The sequence below is a fragment of the Tiliqua scincoides genome, chromosome 5 (assembly GCF_035046505.1).
Source record: "Tiliqua scincoides isolate rTilSci1 chromosome 5, rTilSci1.hap2, whole genome shotgun sequence".
Lineage (NCBI taxonomy): Eukaryota > Metazoa > Chordata > Lepidosauria > Squamata > Scincidae > Tiliqua > Tiliqua scincoides.
The window spans coordinates 116,330,274-116,354,901 of record NC_089825.1 but is presented as its reverse complement, the minus strand read 5'-3'; the positions used below and the strand labels follow the sequence as shown (position 1 = coordinate 116,354,901).

Here is a 24,628-nt window from a genome sequence, read left to right as displayed (position 1 = left end):
TCTTCTTTGCTAGATGAGATTCTAGATGAATAAAGCGCATAAGCTGAATGAATAGGACAAGAGAAAAATATATGAGAGAGGGTCTCGACCTCGAGTAGAGAACAAGGGCAGAGCTGATCAAGAAGAGAGACCTTATGGTACCTTCCTGAGGTTACTGCCGAAGGAGCAACATTAAATCTAGCTTGTGTAATTACCTGACGCTCCTTAGGATTAATCAAAAGAGTCAAACGAGGAGCCATCTGGTTGTGGGCTAACAGAATGTGGAAATTTAAAGGGGAACAGGTTCGTGTGGCCTGGCTAAGAAGGTTTTGAAATTCGATGTCGCGAAGCCTCTGTTTAACTTTTGAAATGAGTTCTATTTCCAAAGACTGGACCAGATGGTCAAAAAGAAGGCCCATAGATTCTATTTTCTTCCAGACTCTAGTGAGCCACATGGAGGTATCATGTTCAGAAATCATGAGATATAGCAGACTATCCTGGCTAGTATGAAAAAGGACAAGCAGCCAGTAGTTAAACTGCCTCGTCTTCAACAACGACTGCCCCAGTTCTAAACAAGTAGCTGCATAAGGTGCACATCTAGGGAGATGCAGTATATCCCTAAAGAACTTAGCCTGAGGACACTCAAACGAATGATTAATTGAGCATAGCCATACTGGAGAACCATATAGGAGCTACTTTGGCATTATAAACTTTAAGAGTGGATGGAATATGACCATTGCCTTGCCTAAAGAAGAAATGAGTGCTAGACTGAATGGTATAGTGGGCTAAGTTAGCTGACAGCTTCTGTTGGGCAGTCCATGTAAGATTGTAACAAAAATTCACCCCAAATATTTTATAGGTTCGATCTGCAAAACACCACAAGGGACCCTATAAGGTCTATGGTGTAGATCCTACATTCCATCAGTCTGAATCTTGACAAGCATGATCCTGTACAGAGGTCATAGACCAGGGATTCCCAAACTATTTAGCACTGGGACCCACTTTTTAAAATGGCCCACCTAGGTTTACAAAACTTAAAAATAATCTAGAGAGAAATAATATTTTTACTTAATATTTTTACTTAATGTTATGTTTTACTAACAATAACCAGAAAAAGAAGTTGCTCCAAGTTTTATTTCTCAATATTTACACAGGTTTGCAAACTGCAGGAGCTTTTTGCAGGGAAATTCTGATTTTTGAAAAGCCTCAGAACTTGAGGCAGTTAGTTATCTGATCCTTCCATCACCTGTGTTTTCATTGGAGGCTCTGCTCAGCTGCTTTGGGACCCACAAAATCAGGTTGCAAGCCACCAGTCAGTCCTGACACACAGTTTGGGAACCACTGTCATATAGACTGTCTTAAAATATCATGCCATTTGGCTGGAACAAAAATACTGAAGTTGCAGGCTGCGGGACTGTTGGTGGGTCTCCCAGTGAAATCAACAGGAAACAAAAATGAATGGGGATGACAAAAATCCTTTTTATTTAACACCTTAGCTAAATGCTGACCCCATCTGATGATGTGCCAGCCTTTACTTCTACCTCTCTCCAATGTTGTGACTCAGCACTCTCCTCCCCTTCACTTTTTCTAATCTCCTTTGCCTCTCCTTCTTTTTTAAATCCAGGGAGTGGGAGGAATAGTAGTGGAGGCCAGTAGGTGAACAAGGATGAGTGCCCCCCCCCAGGCGACTGCTTCATTTGGACCCATGATCTGACCCTATGTGGACCGGTTATGGAACAGAACAAGGAAGATTCATTCATATCTGTTTTCTTCTCTATGGATCATTCCAAACTCAATGTCCAGTTCAACTAAGTTGATGACAAAACCTCTTTTTAATTACTGTACTGTACTGTAATTACACAGGGACTTCTCCACTTTTTGTCAGTTATTACCTTCCCCTTTAATCATCAAAAGAACCATAATTAATTTTGCTGCTGCTTCTCAAAACCTCTGTGGAGTCATTTGGGCCCTTGCAGAATGAATAGCAAAGTCTGTGGAGTAGTTATAAATATACCTTGGAACATTTGAAGCTGAAACCAGGGATGGATCAAAGAGTCTGACTTTGGATACTTTATACCCTCCAGAGTTCAGAACTACCCATAGACAGAATGACCATTCAAGTTAGGCCATTATAATCACCCAAACTCGAATGAGAGTATTGCAGATGATAAGAGGAGAATCTGGGTGTAGAGGAAGTGTTTGTAGTTGGACTCAGAATGATAGTATTTGTGGTGTTGCTGGTGTTGCTTCCTCGCATGGCCTGCAAGTTTCATGTTATCTCATGCAGCATTCATGAACCGCACCCGCCGTTTCATGACTATCGTCAATCGGGTGACCTCATCATTGGAGGCATTGCTTCTCAATCTTTCATTGTCACCAATCCAATAGCTTTTGTGGAAGTGCCCCCACCAACATTGTTCGAAGACCTCGTGTAAGGAGTTCATTTCTGTGTTTTCCTTTACTCCATTGTTTGTCACTGGAATGATCGGTCCTATAGAAGCTGTAGCCTGGGCATAATGGCTTTTTGGTGTCAGTTACACAAAAGCTTAATGCAATCAAAGTGCTACAGAACTTTGCTACAGAAAAGAAACTCCTTTTCTCTGCCAGGAGATAATAGCAATCCTGAGCATCATTTGTGGCCCAGAGCATGCAATTGCACTGACAAAGTAAAGAAATTTTATACTTACCTATTCCACTGCTCCCTACTCCCCTGTAGACCTACTCAGATCTATGCCAGCACTTTCTCATATTAGTGTGTGGATATTTATTGATTTTGTACAAAGCAAGTTCAATTTCCTTCCAATGATCTCTGCTATTTGCCATTTCTGTATTTTGTTAACAAGCTGTTATTCAATTTCCAGTTACCTTCCTTATGCAACTCTTCTTTTAGAGTATTGACCAAAAATTACCAGCATGTTCTGGCCTTTGCATTTGCAGTAAAGGAGATCAATGAAAATCCCCAGATCTTACCCAATGTCACTTTGGGCTTCCACATCTATGACAACTACTTCAGTGCAAAGTGGACCTATTGTGCTACAATGCTACTTATATTCACCCTGGAGAGATTTGTCCCCAACTACAAGTGTAGCATCCAGAATAACCTGATAGCAGTCATTGGAGGACTAGACTCCCAGACTTCCTTTCATGCGGCAACAATCTTAGATACCTACAAAATTCCACAGGTAGGACTCTCTCTCTCTCTCTCTCTCTCTCTCTCTCTCTCTCTCTCTCTCTCTCTCTCTCTCTCTTTGTGTGTGTGTGGTGATGATGATGATGATGTGTGTGTGTGTGGTACAGGAATTTAATACCTTGTTCACACTTCCAAAGCCAGCCATGTGATGAGGTGAATGTGGGCAGCACCCTGGACCCATCAGCCATCTCCAAGGCCAACTCCCTTTGCTCCTATTTACCCCTCATCTGTTCCTTCTGCCATTTCAAGGTTTGAACGAGTCCAAATTAACATGGCAGGACAAAGCAGCCAGGAAAAGTCCCAATCTTTATTCTGACTTCCTTGTTCCTCCCATTTCAAAACTGTGTTGCAGAGCCAAGGAGGTAAGCAGGGAGGGAGAGGGGCATCATCACTGATATCATCTCCTTGTTTTCCTCCCTGAGTAAGGAAGAGAATAAGCACTATCAGTGGCAGCAGAGGCCCTCTTAGTCCACCCACTGACATCTCCTCCACAAGCAAGGAGGAAGAGGGCTAATAGGGTTGTTTTCTCCATTGTCTCTCTCACCTCCTTTCATGAAGGAGAAGGTGTTGAGTTGAGGTGGCAACTGCCACCCTTGTCATCACTTTTCCTTTAATTCTAAATAGAAGCAGAGGAGACTGCAGCAGCAAGAAGAAGGCAGCAGGGAGATGCAACTCAAAGTGTGATTTTCCCTTGGGTCAGGTCTGACACTTTCTTCTTCTTCAGATATGAGTTTCATAAATTACTGGAATTATCTTATAATCACTTGTGCTTGACTGGTTTCCATTCCACTCCTTTTCTAACTGCTGAAAAGAACCCAAATTTACAATAAAGAACTTCAATTTTAAGTCAAGCAGCAGTAGTGGAGGGGTGGTGGGATGATGGAACAGAGGTGGGGAGAGGGGTTTCTGGGCATGGGGGTGGTGGAACAAGGGCAGATCAGGCCTGGGGAACAATATTAGTGGAACAGGTCCCCAGCGTATTCTAACCCTCATCCCAGGCCTGCTGACTTTACACAGGGCTGCTCAGACTTGTGCCTGCTAAATGGCAGCACAGATCCAAGTAGCCCCATAGGGCAGGCATTACTCGGGGTAAGGGGAAAAACATCCCATTACCCTGAAGAGACTTCCAGCCTGCTCCTAAGCTAGGTTGGATACAGAGGAGAACATGCGGCCTCGTTGTGCTGGGGCTGCGCCTTACTTTACAGCATTATTGATCTCATGGATGTCACAATTTTCAATATTATTGATATCATGTATGTGAATGATCACATGGATCTACTACATTATTGCTACTATTATGTGTTTCTTTTCCTCTTCCCTTTCACATCAATCATCAGCTTATATATGGCTCTGCACAAATGAAGAATGAGAACATCCCAGGCCATTCTTTCTACCAGATGGTCCCAAATGAAGCCATTCAGTACAAAGGGATTCTTAATCTACTTCTGTATTTCAGCTGGACCTGGATAGGAGTTCTTATAATGGACAATGACACTGGAGAAAGGTTTGAGAGAGGTGCGCTTCCAATGTTTTCTGAGAGAGGTGTCTGTTTTGCCTTCATTGAAAGAATCAGGATAGCTCCATCTGTCGCTGAAATTGAAAATGTGCTGCAACGAGGGGCAAAAATATTTGATAAAGTCATGGGTAGCAGAGCCAACATTGTGGTGGTCTATGGAGAAACGTATTCTATGGTGCATGTTCAGTGGTTGGCATATCTGCCAGAAATAGAAGATGTGACCAATAAACCCAAAGGTAAAGTGTGGATTTTGACTGCCCAGATGGAGATTACGTCGATGGTCTTTCAAAGGGATTGGAAGACAGATATAATCCACGGTGCTTTATCATTCACAATTCACTCCAGTGTTCTGCCAGCATTTCGCCAATTTGTTGAGAATAGAAATCCTTCCAGCACAACAGGAGATGGTTTTATCAGGGACTTCTGGCAACAGGCCTTTAAATGCGAATTCCCAAGTGTAGCTGTGGTCAAGGCAACAGGACGTAATTGCACAAGTGAGGAGAAGCTGGAGAGCCTTCCTGGTCCCTTTTTTGAAATGAGCATGACTGGTCACAGTTACAGCATCTACAATGCTGTCTATGCTGTGGCTCATGCTTTGCATGCCATGTCCTCATCTAGATGTAAACACAGAGCGGTGGCTGGAGCAGGACTGAAGTTTAGGGATCAACCATTATGGAAGGTAATGGACAGACCATTCTAATATGGTGGAGCGCCATCTTTGTGGATGGAACAATGGTCCCCAGTCCGTTTATCTTTTGAAACTCTTGCTTTGTTCTCCATCTGATATGTATACCTTCCTTTATCCACTAGAAATAACAAGAGACACTTCCATTTCAATCAGTACTCTCTGCTGTATGGCTCCTATGTTTATATCATAATGGTAGAACTTTTCTTCCATAATCCCCCTCCAGCTTGCCATGACATCATTCTATTGCTGTCTTTACCGTACATAAAAAAGACTAAAATAGCCATCATCTAAGGAGACAGTCAGAATACTTTTGTTTCTTTATCACACCTATACTAATAGTAGTTTAAAATAGGGTGTTTAAATGACCCACAAGAACGACTGAAAACTCAACTTGAGTCAGTGAGTATGCAGAATATGAGAATAATTATCTCTAATATTTCAAACATGGCTGGTCCCTGAATAAAATGAAAATGCATCCCCCCAGATCTGAAATTTGCATATCTCAGTCTGACAGTGGCATGTGGTGAGGTCCAAGACTAGGGAGGCAAACCCAGAAGTATGGAGTGATGTGACGATGTCGCACCACAAGGCATTGAGGCAGCCATTTTCAACCACTGTGCTGTGGCACACTGGTGTGCCACGGATGGTCTGCAGGTGTGCCACAAGAGTTTGGGGGATGGTCATTTGTTAATAGGGCCATGCGGGTCGTGAGCCCCTGCTGTCAGTGGGTGTGCCTTGTCAATTGTCAACAACCTGGTGGTGTGCCTTGACCATTTTAGTGCCTAGTCAGTGTGCCATGAGATGGAAAAGGTTGAAAACTGCTGCATTGAGGGGTCTACACCAGCACCTGTGCAATCACAGAGGAGGCTGAGCTGTCATTGCCACAAGCTCTAGTCTCTCCCTGTATGTGAGGCTATTTTCTTTGCAGACACGTTAGGCTCTGAAGTTATTTTCATTGGAGCAGGATAGGGGAGGCTCTGCCTCCCCTGACTGCACATCTCTGCAGTCTGAAACACAGAACTCTTCTAATTGCTTGCCTCTTAATCCAGCTTCATCATTTTCTGAGAGAGGTCTCATTTAACAACAGTGCTGGGGACATGGTTTCTTTTGACCAGAATGGAGAATTAGTAGCTGGATTTGACATCATCAACTGGGTTGTTTCCTCCAACCAGTCCTTTCAGAGAGTGAAAATTGGGAGGATGGATCCCCAGGCTCCTCCAGACTGGGCACTCACCATAAATGAGGATAAAATAACATGGCACAGCTGGTTTAATCAAGTAAGTATCAATTATTTGCAGTTTGGGTGATCTCCCAGTTTTCACTGGGCACTCAGTCTCCATGTACATGTGCAAACTTTATGTAACTGGACAATACCACTATAAAACACTGATTTTTTAAAAAACGAATGGATGTTTTCCAGCAGTGATGAAGCTCTACAAACCTTTGCCCTTGTTCCAAAATTGGTCAGTGAAACATATTTAACGTAGCATACCATGCACCTAGTGATAAGTTTGAGCATTCCAGCATTTTGCCTTTCCTCTAGCATAGATGCCATGAAAATTTGGTCAAAGAATCAAACCTTGGCCAAAGGTAGTGCCTCAAGGAAAATATAGGGAAGAGATAGTGATCTTCTCACCAGTAATGTAAATAGCATTGCTTCTTCTCTGCCTGGATCCTAATCAAGTTGGCATGGTCCCTTGATTATCTCAGACACTGAATGGCCTTTGGAGCATACAAGTAACCCAATAGGAAACCATTTTTCTGAACCTCCTAAAATAATTTGGCCTGAATAAATTATCCTCTTTGCTATATCTGCTTGTTAGTCAAACATTAATATATCCAAATGTTCCCATACTTTGAGGAGGCCTCCATAACTGCCCTCCACCCCAGAAAGCAGTGCATGTCTCATTGGCAAAACTGCATCAGCAATGGAAAGTTGGATAGAATTGGGCCCTTAGTGTGAAGTTCTTTCCATGAGATATAACAATGATTCACTATTTCATTCTTTAACACTACAGTTCAGCAATTTTCAACCTTTTTCATCTCACGGCACACTGACTGGGCACTAAAATTGTCAAGGTACACATCAGTTTTTTTGACAACTGACAAGGCACACTACACTGCTGGTGAGGGGCTCAATCCCCCAATTACCCTATCAATAAACAACCCTCCCAAAACTCCCGCGGCACACCTGTGGAACATTTGTGGCACACCAGTGTGCCATGGCACAGTGGTTGAAAATCGCTGCTATAGTCAGACTCATCATCCTTCTCCAGTCAGATGCTTACCTTCCAGGCTCATTAATCTGAAAATGGTCATTCTCTTATTTCATTTATGGATTAGGTACAACCAGTTTCTGTATGCACTGAGAGCTGTCAGCCAGGTTCTAGCAAGAAAGTGAAGGAAGGGAGGCCATTTTGCTGCTATGACTGCATCCCATGTCCAGAAGGGAAGATTTCAGACCAGAAGGGTAAGAAATAAACTATACAGAGGTAACAAACAGATTAACTCTATGTTCTGTATATGTGGGACTCTAGGAAAGGAACTCTTATTTTAAAGATAGCTTATGGCCCAATCCTATCAGCCACTGTTTTGGTGTGCAGAGTGCGTTACAGTGGTTGCCAAATGCATCCCATCATTCCACACAGCTGGGCTGTTGCTACATGTCATTGGCCTCTTGAAAAGCCCGGGCACCAGTTAGGTCAGCATGGGGAGCAGGTAGGGAGTGGGCCGTAGGCAGAATGGAGCAATGAGCAGGGTAGGGAGGGGACAGTATCAGTGGCAGCAGATGTGCTGATATCCCCCTTCCCAGCCCCGATCCTCCTTCCTGGGTCTACTCTGCTTACCCTAGACTATTGCTATGGTTGGCAACCTTCAGTCTCGAAAGACTATGGTATAAGCCTACAGCACCCGGTATTCCCAGGCGGTCTCCCATCCAAGTACTAACCAGGCCTGACCCTGCTTAGCTTCCGAGATCAGACGAGATCGGGCATGTGCAGGGTAACAATTGCTGCTTACCCTAGACAAGGGAACACATTTTCCCTTACCTGGAAGAGACCTCCATGACTGCCTCTTCCATGACTGCCCCCTGCAGGATGTGACATGTGCTCCGTTGGTGCAGCTGTGCAGAGAGGGTTTAGATAGGACTGGACTGTCAATGTGTAAGTAAATATAATCCTTAACTGCAACATTGCATACAATACATGGTGCTTCAATTTGAATGCTTGTTCAGATTTGAACATAGAGTAAGGTGTGCATGTTACATTGCTCTGGTGAGATCCATGGAACCGTGTTCAATCAACATTACAGCTTTTCTCTTTCAGATATGAATGACTGTTATAAATGTGCAGAGGAAAGCTACGCAAATATGAACCAGGATTCGTGTATTCCAAAGAATGTCAGTTTCTTGTCTTACAAAGAACCTTTGGGACTCAGTTTAGCCTGTTTCGCTGTTTCCTTTCTTTTGGTCACAGCCCTAGTGTTAGGACTGTTTATGAAGCACCACAACACTCCCATTGTCAAAGTCAACAATCGGAATCTCACCTACACCCTCCTCATCTCCCTGCTGCTTTGCTTCCTTTGTGCACTGCTGTTTATTGGACGTCCTGGGAAGGTGACGTGTCTCCTCCGACAAACTACTTTTGGCATCGTCTTCTCAGTGGCTGTTTCTTGTGTGCTGGCAAAAACCATCATGGTGGTCCTGGCCTTCATGGCTACTAAACCAGGGAGCTGGCTGAGGAAATGGGTGGGAAAAAGACTGGCTAATTCCATCGTCCTTTCCTGCTCCTTTATTCAAGCAAGCCTTTGCTCTCTGTGGCTGATCACCTCTCCTCCATTCCCAGATGCTGACATGCACCTAATGACTGAAACATTTTTACTGGGCTGTAATGAAGGGCAAGCGGCCATGTTTTACTGTGTCTTGGGGTATATGGGCTTCTTGGCCAGTGTCAGCTTCATTATAGCCTTTGTGGCCAGGAAATTGCCAGACTGTTTCAATGAAGCCAAGTTAATCACTTTTAGCATGTTGGTCTTTTGCAGTGTTTGGTTGTCCTTTGTTCCGACCTATCTGAGCACCAAGGGGAAACACATGGTAGCTGTGGAGATTTTCTCCATCTTGGCCTCTGGTGCTGGGTTGCTGGGTTGGATCTTTTTCCCCAAATGTTACATCATTGTGTTGAGACCTGAACTGAACAAGAAGGAACAACTCATGAGGAAGAAATGTTGAAGAATTTTACTGTGTATATTCATAGGAAACAACCAAATGTCAGCTAAGTATGCCTTTTCTGTTCCTGGGTTGTTCACTAGTTGCTCCTCAGTCCTGCTTTCTCATTCCTTCTCCATCATGCAGCATCCACTGCCTAAGACTGCCTCACAGGTAAATCCTGCTGTTTGCTCATTCCTCTGCCATGCCAAATCGGTTGCCAAAAGCCACTTTGCAGATTCATCCCACCTGCCTACCCATTCCTTCACCATCATAAGGCCAAGTGAAACTCAGCTATGAGTTTGGTCATAAATGACCATGACACACCACAACTTGCTCTGGGGTGAAGAAATACCAGTGCAATAGCAGTCCTGGGATGCATGTAGATGAACTTGTTCAGGGAATTAGAAGCTGTGCAAATACTACAGGGAAGAGCCTAAACTTGTTATGGTGTTAAAACCCAAAACTATTATGGTGATATATGAATGGATCCTCATTGCCTTGTAGCCCTCAAACCCATGATACCCGACCAATATCACAACATATAATCCCTCATGAGCTGTTCCTACTAATACCATAGTTCCCTGGTTTCCTGGTCCATAGTCCCCAGCCTCCAAAGTTCTGTTTATTGTATAGTCCTTTCCTACCTATAGTCTTTAACCTTCAATTACCCTCTGGAATGTTTTCTCTCCCACAGCCCCTTCCAGCAGCTCCCTTGCATTTTCTTAAAAGGGATAGGATCACTTGTCACAGTGACAGAGTCCCAAACAACTCTGTACGGCTCAAATGTGTTCCAGCATTGGACATTTGCATCTATTCTTTTTACATGCTAGACATTTGTGTCCCAATAAATGCATATTTATATTAGATGTACTTTTTTATTTTTAAAACTCAAACATAGGGTTAGGATTAGGGCTGAGACACGAGGATTAGCTTATACTTCATTGGGGTTTGTTGCCTAGTATAAAAGTACCCAAGAACTGATGACACGCTGATATACTGATGAGCTGACCCTTGGTGGCAGAGAGGAGTTGCCATCAAGTGGAGCGTGGGAGGTGAAGAGCCAGAGAGAGGCCAGACCGGGAAGGAATCCAGCTGGAACGAGGAGTTCTATGAAAGACTAGAACTAGTCAATTGTAAAAATCCCTACGGGGTTTTAGAACAGCCTGCCTACGTAAACCGCCTTGGATTAAAGTCTGAGGAGAAATCTGGCGACCAAAGAAAGGCGGTATATAAATAACTGTATAAATAAATAAGATAGATAGATAGATAGATAGATAGATAGATAGATAGATAGATAGATAGATAGATAGATAGATAGATAGATAGATAGATAGATAGATAGATAGATAGATAGATGTGAACATCCAGGGATGCAAATGACCGGGGCACATTTGACCAGGACACAATAGTCTAGGCCCAAAAAAAATGGCGGTGGGGTGATGCAACTTCCCTCAGCAGATGCCGCCCAGGGCATTTACCCCCCCCACCTCCTCTAAGTGCACCAATGCTGCATTCTCTTCCCTCTGCCTAATTTCTAACATGCAGGCGCTCGCTATCAATGGGCCTCCATTTCACAAACCCCTTCCATTCATATGTGCTACCAGAAAGAGAAAAACACGAAACCAAAACCTTTCATTGACTTGTTGAAAGCCAGTTCCCTCCGCAGCAGTTCTGCTTTCTTTTGCGTGTGTAAAAACACACACACATCGGCCACAGTTTCAAAATGAAACAAGCAAAACAGTGGGCCTCATTCTGCATCGACAAGTAAGTTGACCTGAAGATTGCTCTCTCTTTGTAGCACAGGGCTACAAAGGCTACACAGGGCTACAGGGCTACAGTGGGGAGGGGGTACCCTGTCCATTTTTTTTAATTGGCCCTGTCCTTATTCATCACCCTTTACTCATTCTTTGATCTCGGAAGCTAAACAGGGTCAGGCCTGGGTAGTACTTGGATGTGAGACCACCTGGGAATACCAGGTGCTGTAGGCTTATACCATAGTCTTTCGAGGCTGAAGGTTGCCAACCCACTTATCGATGCAGCCATACTACAGTGGCACATGCTTTATCTCATGGTTGGCGTTGGTAGGAGAGTTCTTCTCAGGGTAAGTGAACTTGTGTTCCCTTGCCCTGGGGAAAACTTCCATTGTTATTATGGGACTACTCAATCTTGTGCCAGCAATTTTGCTGGAGCAGGACTAAGGCATGTAGCGGCAGCCAAAATGAATAGGATTCAGCTACACATGATTGCCATCCAAACAATGCTCTCCCTCCTTCATTCCACCTTCCTTCCTTCTTGCACCTCCAGAAACTCCCCCCATTTCAATTTTCACTCATACTCCATAAAGCATAACATTGGGTGGCAAGGTGGTTGCCTGAATAATGGGCCATGTCAGCAGGAAAGACTTTGTCCAGTTTCCTGTCTAATGCTTCTTTTACAAATTAGGCTCTGTGCACCCCATTTTGCCATGGTCTTTTAGTTTAACTTGGAACTGGGGAGGGAATCTTTTAGACATAATTCGACTGGGGAAACTTCTCAGAATTGAATTGCAAGTGATACACCTGATGAGTGTCTGCCTGACATCTGTACAAGGCACAGTGCTTCCTTAGAGGATGTGGCAGTTGTACAGGAGCAGTATCTTTAATTAATAATTAGAGTACTGGTGGGCAGTTCAAGCCATTCATTGCTGCAGTCTTTGGAGGGGTGGAAACTATAAAAGGGCAATGATGACAACAGGTTACACCTGTCAATTTCATGTTGTCAGGTGGGTCACTCATTGCTGTTTCTTCACTGGTGCTGGACCGAAGCAGCAGCTATTATTATTGATGATGATGATGATGATGATGATGATGATGATGCAAGGCCATGTACATTGGCCGCCAAAAGACTTGTTCTGGTGGCATACAGGCCCCTTAGGATTGGGTTGTAAGATATGTACACCATGTTTGCAGGTGTCTGGTAAACATCCTAATTATAGCTCATGATCTAAGTCAGGGGTCTCCATATATGGGCCAGGGGCAACATCTGGCCTGCCACAAAACTATATCTGGCCTTCAGGCAACTTTTTTTTTTTGTCAGAGCATTTGCTAATGTTTGACATTTTTAGTCATTATCATTCCTCAGTTTAAGCACAGCATTGTTTCTGTGTAATTGAACTATTTTTGTCCTCAATCATTTCATGCGGATTACAAAAAAATCCAAGTAAAACACATTCATTCATTTAAATTTCATGCTTTCATTTGTAAAACTGATTGTTTTTCAGCCTGCAAAAATGTGAAATATACAATGTGGCCTTTGTACTGAGAAGTTTGGAGATCCCTGATCTAAGTCCTTGCACCTCAGCAGCTCATCAAATAATAGGCCACTTGGATAACTCCCTTTTGCTCCCCAAATCCTGGTGCCAAGTGTCTCTAAATAGTCAGCTTATTTTACTGGGAAAGAACTAAGCTCTGACCATCCATTCTAACATTGTAATGGAAATGCGCAAGATCCTTGGAGGAGATAGGGTGTGGTGTCAACAGTGACCCTTTGCTCTGGCAGGCAAGCATGGGGTTAACATTGGGGTTTTAGATTGCAGTGAGTGTGCTGCACAGCTGAAGCTGCTTGGAGGCAAAAAGACCCTCAGGGTTAAAAGTAGCACCTACAGGAAGGAAAAAGGGGTGGTTGTAGAGGGAAGGAGTAGGGAGAGATTAAGAGAGCAGAAGGAAGAAGATTGGAGGAGAGAGAACTAAATTAATGGATGGAGGAACTAATGGACTGGCTGATGGACTACTGGACTTGCTGACTAACTAATGGACTAACTGACTAATGGTCAGATGAGCAAATGAACTTCTGAGTATTGCTGGAATGGGGACTGCTGGAACAGAGACTGCTAGAGACTGGTGTGTGACTGCCACACCCAAGACTGGCAGAGGACCAAGGTGTTGCTGTGGTGGCTGGAGAGGTTGCTGGCAGGGCAGGGGAGGGGAGGAAGGAGGACCTCTGTAGGTTGAACAGGCAAGTGACCCTGGTGGTGGGTCCTGCAGTGCAAAACTAGTGCCGTTGTTGGGGAACAAAGGGGAGCTAATTAGCTTAAAGTGGGTATAGGTGAAACTTGGACCAGGAATTTGGCAAAACAAACATCAATAGATGGGCAACTTTTACACTCACTATTTCTGAGGAAGAAAATCTCCACTTCGAATCACCCCTTCCCCACACCCAACACCCTTCACTTTCCCTGGAGAGAAATGTGACAAAGAAGGAAATACCAACTCCATCACAATATCATGTTGGCAACCTTCAGTCTCGAAAGACTATGGTATTGCGCTCTGCAAGGTGGTTCTGGAACAGCGTCTAGTGTGGCTGAAAAGGCCGATTCGGGAGTGACAGTCCCTTCCACACCGGGAGCAAGTGCAGTCTGTCCCTGGTCTGTCTCCCTGGCTATGGGCCTTCCTTCTTTGCCTCAGACTGTTGGCCAAGTGTCTCTTCAAACTGGGAAAGGCCATGCTGCACAGCCTGCCTCCAAGCGGGCTGCTCAGAGGCCAGGGTTTCCCACCTGTTGAGGTCCACGCCTAAGGCCTTCAGATCCCTCTTGCAGATGTCCTTGTATCGCAGCTGTGGTCTACCTGTAGGGCGCTTTCCTTGCACGAGTTCACCACAGAGGAGATCCTTTGGGATCCGGCATCATCCATTCTCACAATATGATCGAGCCAACACAGGCATCTCTGTTTCAACAGTGCATACATGCTAGGGACAACATGACCGAGCCAACGCAGGCGTCTCTGTTTCAGCAGTGCATACATGCTAGGGATTCCAGCACATTCCAGGACTGTGTTGTTTGGAACTTTGTCCTGCCAGGTGATGCCGAGGATGCGTCGGAGGCAGCGCATGTGGAAAGCGCTCAGTTTCCTCTCCTGTTGTGAGCGAAGAGTCCATGACTCGCTGCAGTACAGAAGTGTACTCAGGACGCAAGCTCTGTAGACCTGGATCTTGGTATGTTCCGTCAGCTTCTTGTTGGACCAGACTCTCTTTGTGAGTCTGGAAAACGTGGTAGCTGCTTTACCGATACGCTTGTTTAGCTCGGTATCGAGAGAAAGAGTGTCGGAGATCGTTGAGCCAAGGTTCACAAAGTCATGGACAACCTCCAGTTCATGCTCAGAGATTGTAATGCAGGGAGGTGAGTCCACATCCTGAACCATGACCTATATTTTCTTCAGGCTGATTGTCAGTCCAAAATCTTGGCAGGCCTTGCTAAAACAATCCATGAGCTGCTGGAGATCTTTGGCAGAGTGGGTAGTGATAGCTGCATTGTTGGCAAAGAGGAAGTCACACAGACATTTCAGCTGGACTTTGGACTTTGCTCTCAGTCTGGAGAGGTTGAAGAGCTTTCCGTCTGATCTGGTCCGGAGATAGATGCCTTCTGTTGCAGTTCCAAAGGCCTGCTTCAGCAGGACAGCGAAGAAAATCCCAAACAAGGTTGGCGCAAGAACACAGCCCTGCTTCACTCCGCTTCAGATGTCAAAGGGGTCTGATGTGGAGCCATCGAAGACAACAGTGCCCTTCATGTCCTTGTGGAAAGATCTGATGATGCTGAGGAGCCTGGGTGGACATCCAATCTTGGGGAGAATCTTGAAGAGGCCGTCTCTGCTGACCAGGTCAAAAGCCTTTGTGAGATCTATGAAGGCTATAAAGAGTGGCTGTCGTTGCTCCCTGCATTTCTCCTGCAGTTGTCTAAGGGAGAATACCATATCAGTGGTGGACCTGTTGGCTCGGAATCCACACTGCGATTCTGGATAGACGCTCTCTGCAAGTACCTGGAGCCTCTTTAGTGCAACTCGGGCAAACAGCTTTCCTACAATGCTAAGGAGAGAGATGCCGCGGCAGTTGTTGCAGTCACCCCTGTCACCTTTTTTCTTGTACAGCGTGATGATGTTTGCATTCCTCATGTCTTGAGGTACTCCACCACCCCTTCCCCACCCTTTCCCCCACCACCCCTTCCCCACACCCAATATCCTTCACTTTCCCTGGAGAGGAATGTGACAGAGAAGGAAATACCAACTCTATCACAATAACAAGAAGAATAACAACACTAGTACTGAAAATAAGCAGTCCTATAGCACTCTGAGTGTTCAAAGCCTGTCATATGTATTATCTTTTTTGCAATCCTTACATCAAACCAGATAGGTGAAAAGCGAGGCTGCCAAGGAGTTGCCATTAAATAGTATGACCTACCGGAGTCGCAAGCCCACACAAACTGGGTCACAGTTTTCACCCTCCCACTGACTCTTGCTCCTGAACAGCTCCAAATAAGAGACATTCTGGGAGATGAACAACTTACCAGAAACTTCCTGGGGGCTCCCCTTTGTCACACCAGGCTGCAGACCCACTCTATTGGCCACCATGGGCCTCAGAATAGCCCACAGAAGCCTCTGAAAACCACTTCTGGTTTTTGGAAGCAAACCAACTTTCCAAAAACTGGAAGTGTCTTCTGGAGGCCTTTGGGGCCATTCCGAGCCCACAGAAGCTGATAGAATGGGTCTACATTGCTGTGCAACCCAGAGGAGCCACCCAGAAGTTCCCTTGGGCTTCTTTTGGCACCACCAGGAGAATTGCAACTCATGGTAGAGGATGAGGTGGTTCGCAGAGCCTAAGAGTTTGAGAACTGCTGCTATCTTGTCACCATGGCAGAAAATATTGTTTTTCTGTTGTGGACATTCCAAGACCAAATGCCTTTGTTAGCCGGGGGGGGGAGGGGGAGGGAAAGAGAGAGGGGGAGGGAAAGAGAGAGAGAGAGAGAGAGAGAGAGAGAGAGAGAGAGAACAACAATGGTGAATAGAGAACAACTATTAAGGCATGACAAACATGTTTTTCTCCCATAATTCCAGAGGGAATCTCATATTTTCATTGGTGAATAACTCTTCCCTAAATTATCCAAAGAGCCATAATTAATTCTGATGCATAGCAAAATCCCTGAGAGGTTTCATGGGCATTAAAAAATCAATGACAATTATGCTTCATTTTTTCTCCTCCAGTCTTCAAGCATATCAGCAGACTCGGTGACAATCCAAGAGAGGCTGCTCTGATCTTGTGTACTTTACTCATAGTGGCTAAGATGACTATAGGGGAAATTGCGGCTTGAGTGAAAATTTCCACGTTTACAAAGAATGCTGTTTTCAGTAGTGCTGATGATATTGTTTCCTTACGTGGTATGCAAAGCTCACATGGGTAAATGCAGGGTCCGTTCTCCGCACCTTCCACTTCATAAGTATCTTCAGCCCGGAGACTTCATTATTGGTGACATTTTTTCTCAGACCTTCATCATCTCAGATTCAGCCACCTTCAAGGAAGAACCTCAACCAGCATCCCTTGACGAGACTGTGTAAGGACTGAACTACTCTTTGCTATTATTTCGGTTGATTTCATCAAATGAAGGTTCTTCAACAAAATTTGTAAAATGGTGGCCCACTGCTTAGGCCATAAAAAAAAAAAGCTAACTCAAGAAATGGAATGCTAAAGAAAAGCTCATTTTTTTTCCACAGTACAAGAAGTCACTGTAGATGCCTTTACTCTCTTAAAAATTATTTATTTCCTTTAGGGCGCAATCCTAACCCCTGATGTCAGTGCTTTCCAGCACTGGCATAGAGGTGCCAATGGGACATGTGCTGCATCCTGCAGTTGGGTGAGCCATGGAAGCTCCTCTAAGGGAATGCTTGTTCCCTGACCTCAGAGCTGCATTGCCCTTATGTCAGTGCTGGAAAGCACTGACATCAGGGGTTAGGATTGCGCCCTCAATTACTTATTCCTGGACTTTTGCTTCTTCTAATTTCTACATCACTGCAAATTTATCATACCACTCTCTTATTAGTCGTCATTTTTCATTGCAAATACAACATACAGGTAGATTATCCCTTATCTGGACTATTCCAAAATCCAGACATTTTTGTCCAATAATTTTTTTTTAACTTTCTATAGTGTGAACACTAGAAGGTCTTATGCTCATTTCCATGTACAGAGCAGGTCCAGGCTGTATGTTCTGCTCTCTGCTCTGTGGTATGTACATGTGTAGATGTTGTTGAAAAATATCAAAGAAGCCAGCAGACACTTGTATTGATAACAGTGAAAAGAGCAGGAGGAAGTATCTTTCATTTTATTTATGCAATTATTCCAAAATCCAGATGCCTTCCTGTCCCGTGCAGTCTGGATAAGGGATATTCAACCTGTAATAGTGTCCATAACATGGACACACTCTTAGTGAGACTGGGAAAATAAGACATTCCTACATATCCATTAAAATCATAAGAAAAACCTCTTGGAATCTGACACTTCTAGTCCAGCAAGTTCCCCAAGGTATGTGCCCAGATGACTCTGGGCTGCCCTCAAGGAGGAGAGAGAGGCATATTGAGCAAACTCCATTGGTCTTACTCAGGTTGATTCCTTCAGGACTATTTTTGAAGATGGCGTATGACATGTCATATTTACTTTGGCCCATAACCTTTCTCCCTCTGTATCTAAATGGCCATACATTCTGTTTTATTTTAGAAAATTCAAGCTAAACAGCACATCCAATTAATATACCTTTGCTGGTTCTCATTTATTTTCACTACTCTGTTGTCATCCAAGTTGTTGGTTCTTTGTAACCTATAGGTATCCATTGTCATCGCCTGAGTTTCTTTCACTTTGTTATTAGGACACATCTTTATACATATTTTAGTTTAAATGTTTTATATATTCAGACTAAGTTTGCAGTTACTTGTGTATCCAATGGTGTAGCTAGAGGGGGTGCAAAGCACTAAGTTTTGTAGGTAGCCTCATCACACTTTGCAAGCAGCCCCTCCCCCTCTCCTTCAGAGCCATTCTGGGTGGTGGGAGCAAAACAGAGGCATACACCTCCACTTTGCTCCCACAACCCAAAATGGCACGGAAGGAGAGGGGGAGGGGCCCCTTGCATGCTGTGGTGAGGCTCCCTCCAAAACTTAGTGCTTTGCACCCCTCTAGCTATGCCACTGGATACTTCTTTTGAAAAGAAAAATCTCTCATTGTTGATAAACTCTACTGTTTCTGTATTTGCACCTACCTACAATTTAGTTCCCACTTACCTTTCTTATGCAACTCTTCTTCCAGGGTTGTGATTAATAACTACCAGCACATCCTGGCTTTGGCATTTGCAATAAATGAGATCAATGAAAGCCCCCATATCTTTCTTAATGCTACTTTGGGCTTCCACATCTATGAAGGCTATTTCAATGCAAAGTGGGCTTATTACGATGCACTACAACTTATGTCCACTCCAGAGAGATTGATCCCCAACTACAAATGTGATAGTCAAAGTAATTTACATCAGCCCTACTCCTTCCAATTCTTCTTCCACTGGCACTGACAGCCGTAAAACAGTTGGCACCATTGCAAAAGACACTCTGTCAGCATGCCACCCAGCATGATGGTGGCAAGGTTCGGTGGGGGATAAATGGATTGGGCCCGAGAGGGTGCAGGATTTGTGGTGCCAGCATGTCCCGCATTGTATCCCTCCTCCTGAGCCTGATCCTCAGACATGGGTGAACACAGACTTGAACCAGCAACAGGGCTCGAGCAGGTCCAAATAGACCCATTGCAGAGGCTCAGGCTTTCCCTGGGGCAAGAGGACAAATATTGCCTTTCCCTGAGGAGACCCACCTGCTAACTTTACCCATGGAATACAGTGAGAATTTGTGCTGAATCATGCTGTGATTTCCCTTTTATTTGAGGCTTTCTGAGTAGGTTTTCCGAGGCTTTTTTTTACTGATCGTTTTCAAAAATGTGGAAACTGCTGTCTGCTTTGTGATGAGAAAAGGATACACGTGCCCTAAAGAAAGAAATATTTTGGATATTATCCCACCTCACTGAGATATTTCTTGCAACAAATCAATTTGCTATTAGCCCTATTATTTTCTCTTCTTCCTCTGCTTCATCTCTCTCCGTAGCTCATCTATGGCCCTTCTCCAGTGATGAATGATAAAAATCCAGGCCTTCCATTCTACTTGTTGGCTCCTAATGAAGGCCTGCAGTTTGTGGGGATTTGCTCTTTACTTCTGCATTTCAGGTGGATATGGATTGGGGTCCTAACTACGAACAATGAGATTGGAGAAAGGTTTGTAGAAAGGGTGTTGCCTTTGTTTACTCAGATCAGCATCTGTTTTGCATTCATAGAACAAGCCCCCAAAGTATATTTTGTCAGTGACATGGGAGACAGCCTGCACAGGGCAGCGAAAATGCGTGATGACATATTTCACAGCCAGACCAATGTAGTGTTGGTTTATGGAGAATCTTATTTCATGTCGCTATTAAGATGGATACCGTATCTGCCAGAACTACAGAAGGTGACAATTAAGGCACAAGGGAAAGTGTGGATCATCACAGCCCAGATGGAGCTCACATCACTGGGGTATCAGAGGACTTGGGATGTCAACATGTTCCATGGTGCCGTGTCCTTCTCACTTCACTCCAGTGATCCACCGGAATTTTACCAATTTGTGGATAGCATAAACCCTTTCAGCACGACAGCAGATGGTTTCATCCTGGAATTTTGGCAACGTGCCTTTGACTGCGTATTCTCAGATAAAGGTGTGGACAACACAGACTGGAACATTTGCACAGGGAAAGAGAAGCTGGAGACCGTTCCTCAGTCTGTTTTTGAAATGAGAATGACTGGCCACAGCTACAGCATTTACAATGCCGTCCAAACCGTAGCCCATGCTTTACATGCCATGCATCTGGCTAGATTAAAAAATAGAGCCATCAGTGATGGGGGGGAAGTAAAGATTTGGAATCTTCAGTCGTGGCAGGTAATGGGCTCATGTGGGAAAGTTTTATGTCTTTAACTGACTCAGGGCGCAATCCTGACCCCTTATGTCAGTACTTTCCAGCACTGGCATAGCAGTGCCAATGGGACATGTGCTGCATCCTGCAGTTGGGTGTCATTCACAGAAGCCTCCTCAAAGCAAGGGAATGTTTGTTCCCTTACCACAGAGCTGCATTGCCCTTATGTCAGTGCTGGAAAGCACTGACATAAGGGGTTAGGATTGCGCCCTAAGAGCGCAATCCAAACTGTGCACTTGGCTGGCGCAAGTCCCAGAAGGTGTATTTTGGTGGCAAAAGTACATGCTGGATCTTATCTCTGACTTTCCAATCTGCTCTGCCTCTTCCTCTCATCCAAGTTACGCCAGCAGTATAATTGGCATGTGTCTGAGGAGACGCATAGGTAATTAGTTGGCCTACCAGGAGGTTAAACATTTTTTACTTAACTCTTGCTGGCCATCTGATGCCCCTCCCCCCACATCATAGCATGCAGTGTGTGCTTCATTGGTGCAGCTACATGGCAAAAGAGACGGGATAGGATTGGGCAATCTTAACTTGTGCTGGAAGGAGGCAGACCAGCAGGCCTGTGCTGCATCCAGCACAAATTTGGGGCCAAAAGCAGCACAGTCGACACAAGGGGAAACCTTTCCCCTTACCTTTTGTCATGCTGCAGCAGCCCCAATGGGTCTACTTGGATCTGCACCACCTAACGAGTTGGTGCAGATCTGAGTAGAGCAGAGCCACATCGTGCTGCCAAGGAATGGGGTCAGGATCTGGCATAAATGCTGGGTCCTGGTCTCGCCTCCTCTCCCCGTCCACTCCTGGGAATGCCCACTCTCCCCCCACCCCAAAACATCTCCCTCTGCTCCCCACCCTCCCCATGCCCTCCAGACCCCTGTGTCAGCCAAGCTCAGTCAACACAACTCACCCTTTCTCTGGGGCCCGCATCAGCACAGGGAGGCTGGTGCACATCCATGTGTCGGCCTGTCTCCCCTTTGAGTGCCACAAAAGTGCTTTACAGCACTTTTGCAACACTCACAGGCTGGTGCAAGGGACTTGCATTGGCCCAAGTGCGGGTCTAAATTGGGCCCTAAATGTCCTTTCCTTTAAAAAAAAAAATGTGCACATGAGCACAGAGGCCAGATCAAAATGAAGATATCACACCTCTGAGGCAGATGATTCTATATATAAGTCAAACTTGTTTTCCAGCTCCTGTCTCTCTTTTTTTTAAATCTGTCATCTATTCCTTTTCAAACTAGATCCATCCTTTCCTGAAAAGTGTCTCATTTAACAACAGTGCTGGGGACATGGTGTTCTTTGATCACAATGGAGAATTAGTGGCTGGATTTGATATATACAACTGGATAATTTCTCCAAATCAGACCTTTCATAGAATAAAAATTGGGGTGGTGCACCCCCAGATTCCTCGAGATCAAGCCCTGAGAATCAATGAGGATATTATGACATGGCACAGATGGTTTAACCAGGTAGAGTTCAGCTGTAGGCAGTTTTGGAAATCTTTTGGTGTGAAAAGGTCTGAAAACATCAAGAATTCCAGGTCCAATAGACCCAAGATTGACCTGTGCTCTTTCATCTATCAATTAGATACAACCTCTTTCATTGTGCAATGACCATTGCTATCCTGGTTATAGCAAGAAAATGAAGGAGGGGAAGCCATTTTGCTGCTACGATTGCATCCCATGTCCTGAAGGAAAGATTTCAGACCAAGTGGGTAAGAAATATAGGCTGCAAAACTGTGCCATCAAAGATGTTGACAGAATCTCAGGGATTTTCATTGTTTGAAACATGGATGAAAAGTTTCTTAAGTATTGACTAGGATGAAGCTGCAGAGGAAAGAATCCAAAGTGGGAAGAGTCAATTATTAGGGAGAGCAGGAGACTTTAAATTGGGGAAGCTAAATGCAAACTTCCCCAACATGAAACGTTTGAGTCCATTTCGACTCCATTCAATATAAAATCACTCACTCACTCACTCACTCACTCACTCACTGTGAATCTCTTGCATTAGTTGAGTTGAGTTGAGTTGGTTGGTTAGCATTAGCATGTAGAGGCATGCCCCATATCCACAGGGGCTCCATTCCTAATTTGAATCCGTGGATACAGGGGACATCTCTCCCCACCATCTGGAGGCAAGGGGAGCTCTGATCCCCTCTCTGGAGGTGAGACCCCTCAGAAGACCCCTGCAGAGGCTGCACTCATTAACCTATGGTCTCTGCAGACCTCTGAATGACTGTTAGAGTGAAAAAGTTACTTTTGTTTTTTTTTGGAAAAACCAGAAGTGATGCTTTTATGCCTGTAAAAGGCATTTAAAGGACTGGGGAAGCTTTTTTTGCTTTTAAAGGTATAAAAACATATGCTGGAGAAGTGCACAGAGCCTGTGGATCCCTGATCCATGAATACTGTCCCCCCTCCCATTTTACCTGAGGGAAAACACATTTATGAAATAAGCTGCTCTCTTTTAATCTTGATCTATTATTTATACTGTGATAAAAAATGAAGAAGTCTTTGAAGGCTATTTAAACCCTGGCTGAACAAGGTGAAAAGTTCATCTAGTCAAGTATCCTGTTTTCCTCACTGTCTTCCTTCCAGTTGTCCCCAGAAGCCCACAAGCAGGATATAAACATATACCTTTTCCCCACCACTGATCCCCTTCAACAAGTATTTGGGGAGCTTCAGCAAGTACTAAAGATTCAGCTATGACATAACATGGTAGATCACTCAATCATAAAGGTGGGACATGGAACATACATAGCACAACTCTGTGTTTACTGCCTTCTGCACACATGTTGGGGGATGGGGAATAAAACTGAAGTTTTAAAACTATTATTATTATTATTATTATTATTATTATTATTATTATTATTATTATTATTATTATTATTAACAGTATTTATATACCACTTTTCAACTAAAAGTTCACAAAGCGGTTTACAGAGAAAAATCAAATAACTAAATGGCTCCCTGTCCCAAAAGGACTCACAATCTAAAAAGATGCAAATGAATACCAGCAGACAGCCACTAGAACAGACAGTGCTGGGGTGAGGTGGGCCAGTTACTCTCGCCCTGCTAAAAAAAGGAGCACCCACTTGAAAAAGTGCCTCTTACCCAATTAGCAGGGGTCAGAGCCAGAAACTATCAAAGTTCATTTGAGCTTATGACAAATTTCACAGGCTTTATATATAATATTGGGTAAGATTCACTATCATTTGCTGACACAAGATATTCCATTTCTATATTCTCCATGATGCTCCTTTAAATTTGTGCAGTTTACATAGCATTGGGATAACACCTTCTTTTTCAGGCATGAATGAATGTTTTAAATGTGCAGAGGACTACTATCCAAATAAAGAAAAGAATGTATGCATTCCCAGAAATATAAGCTTCTTGACCTATGAAGAACCTCTGGGGATCAGTTTAGCCTTTTCTGCTCTTTCCTTTTCTGTCATCACAGGTTTGGTGCTGGGAACATTTTTGAAGCACCACAACACTCCCATTGTCAAAGCCAACAACCAGAATCTCACCTACACCCTCCTTATATCCCTCCTGCTCTGCTTCCTTTCTGCACTACTCTTCAATGGCCAACCTGAAAAATGGACATGCCTTCTCCGACAAACTGCTTTTGGCATCATCTTCTCAGTGGCTGTTTCTTGTGTGCTGGCAAAGATCATCACGGTGGTTCTGGCTTTCATGGCCACCAAGCCAGGAAGCAGGATGAGGAAGTGGGTAGGGACAAGACTGGCCACCTCCATTGTTCTTTCCTGCTCCCTCATTCAAGCAGGCATTTGTATTACATGGCTGGCAACCTCTCCCCCTTTCCCAGATACTGACTACCACTCAGTGACTGAAGAAATTATACTACAATGTAACGAGGGCTCCATAACTATGTTTTATTCTGTCCTCAGCTACATGGGCTTCCTGTCCATTGTCAGCTTCATTATTGCTTTCATTGCTAGAAAGTTACCCGATAGTTTCAATGAAGCCAAGCTGATCACTTTTAGCATGTTGGTCTTTTGCAGTGTTTGGTTGTCCTTTTTTCCAACCTACATGAGTACAAAGGGAAAACACATGGTAGCTGTGGAGGTCTTCTCTATCTTAGCTTCCAATGCTGGATTGCTGGGGTGTATATTTTTCCCCAAGTGTTACATAGTTTTGTTGAAACCTGAGCTGAACAAACAAGAACAGCTAATAAAAAGAAATAATTGAGAAACGGATGTGTATCTGTTTT

At 44.2% G+C, this 24,628-nt stretch overlaps 2 protein-coding genes and 1 pseudogene across 2 annotated transcripts; 2 read left to right on the top strand and 1 right to left on the bottom strand.

Annotated features, from left to right (window-relative positions):
* The first annotated feature begins 2,195 nt into the window (after positions 1-2,195).
* LOC136653354 (vomeronasal type-2 receptor 26-like) lies at positions 2,196-12,877 on the top strand. Its single transcript, XM_066630263.1, has 7 exons — positions 2,196-2,410; positions 2,870-3,161; positions 4,507-5,364; positions 6,423-6,650; positions 7,717-7,843; positions 8,697-9,565; positions 12,746-12,877. Exons 1-7 carry the CDS (start codon positions 2,196-2,198, stop codon positions 12,875-12,877), a joined length of 2,721 nt encoding a protein of 906 aa, XP_066486360.1.
* LOC136654834 (5S ribosomal RNA) lies at positions 8,272-8,391 on the bottom strand (annotated as a pseudogene).
* Positions 12,878-16,773: 3,896 nt separating the features above from the next.
* Positions 16,774-24,606, top strand: LOC136653353 (vomeronasal type-2 receptor 26-like). The gene is made up of 6 exons (XM_066630262.1): positions 16,774-16,931; positions 18,674-18,802; positions 19,629-20,370; positions 21,643-21,870; positions 21,989-22,115; positions 23,705-24,606. The coding sequence occupies exons 1-6, from the start codon at positions 16,774-16,776 to the stop codon at positions 24,604-24,606; spliced, it is 2,286 nt and encodes a 761-aa protein (XP_066486359.1).
* Positions 24,607-24,628: the final 22 nt, after the last annotated feature.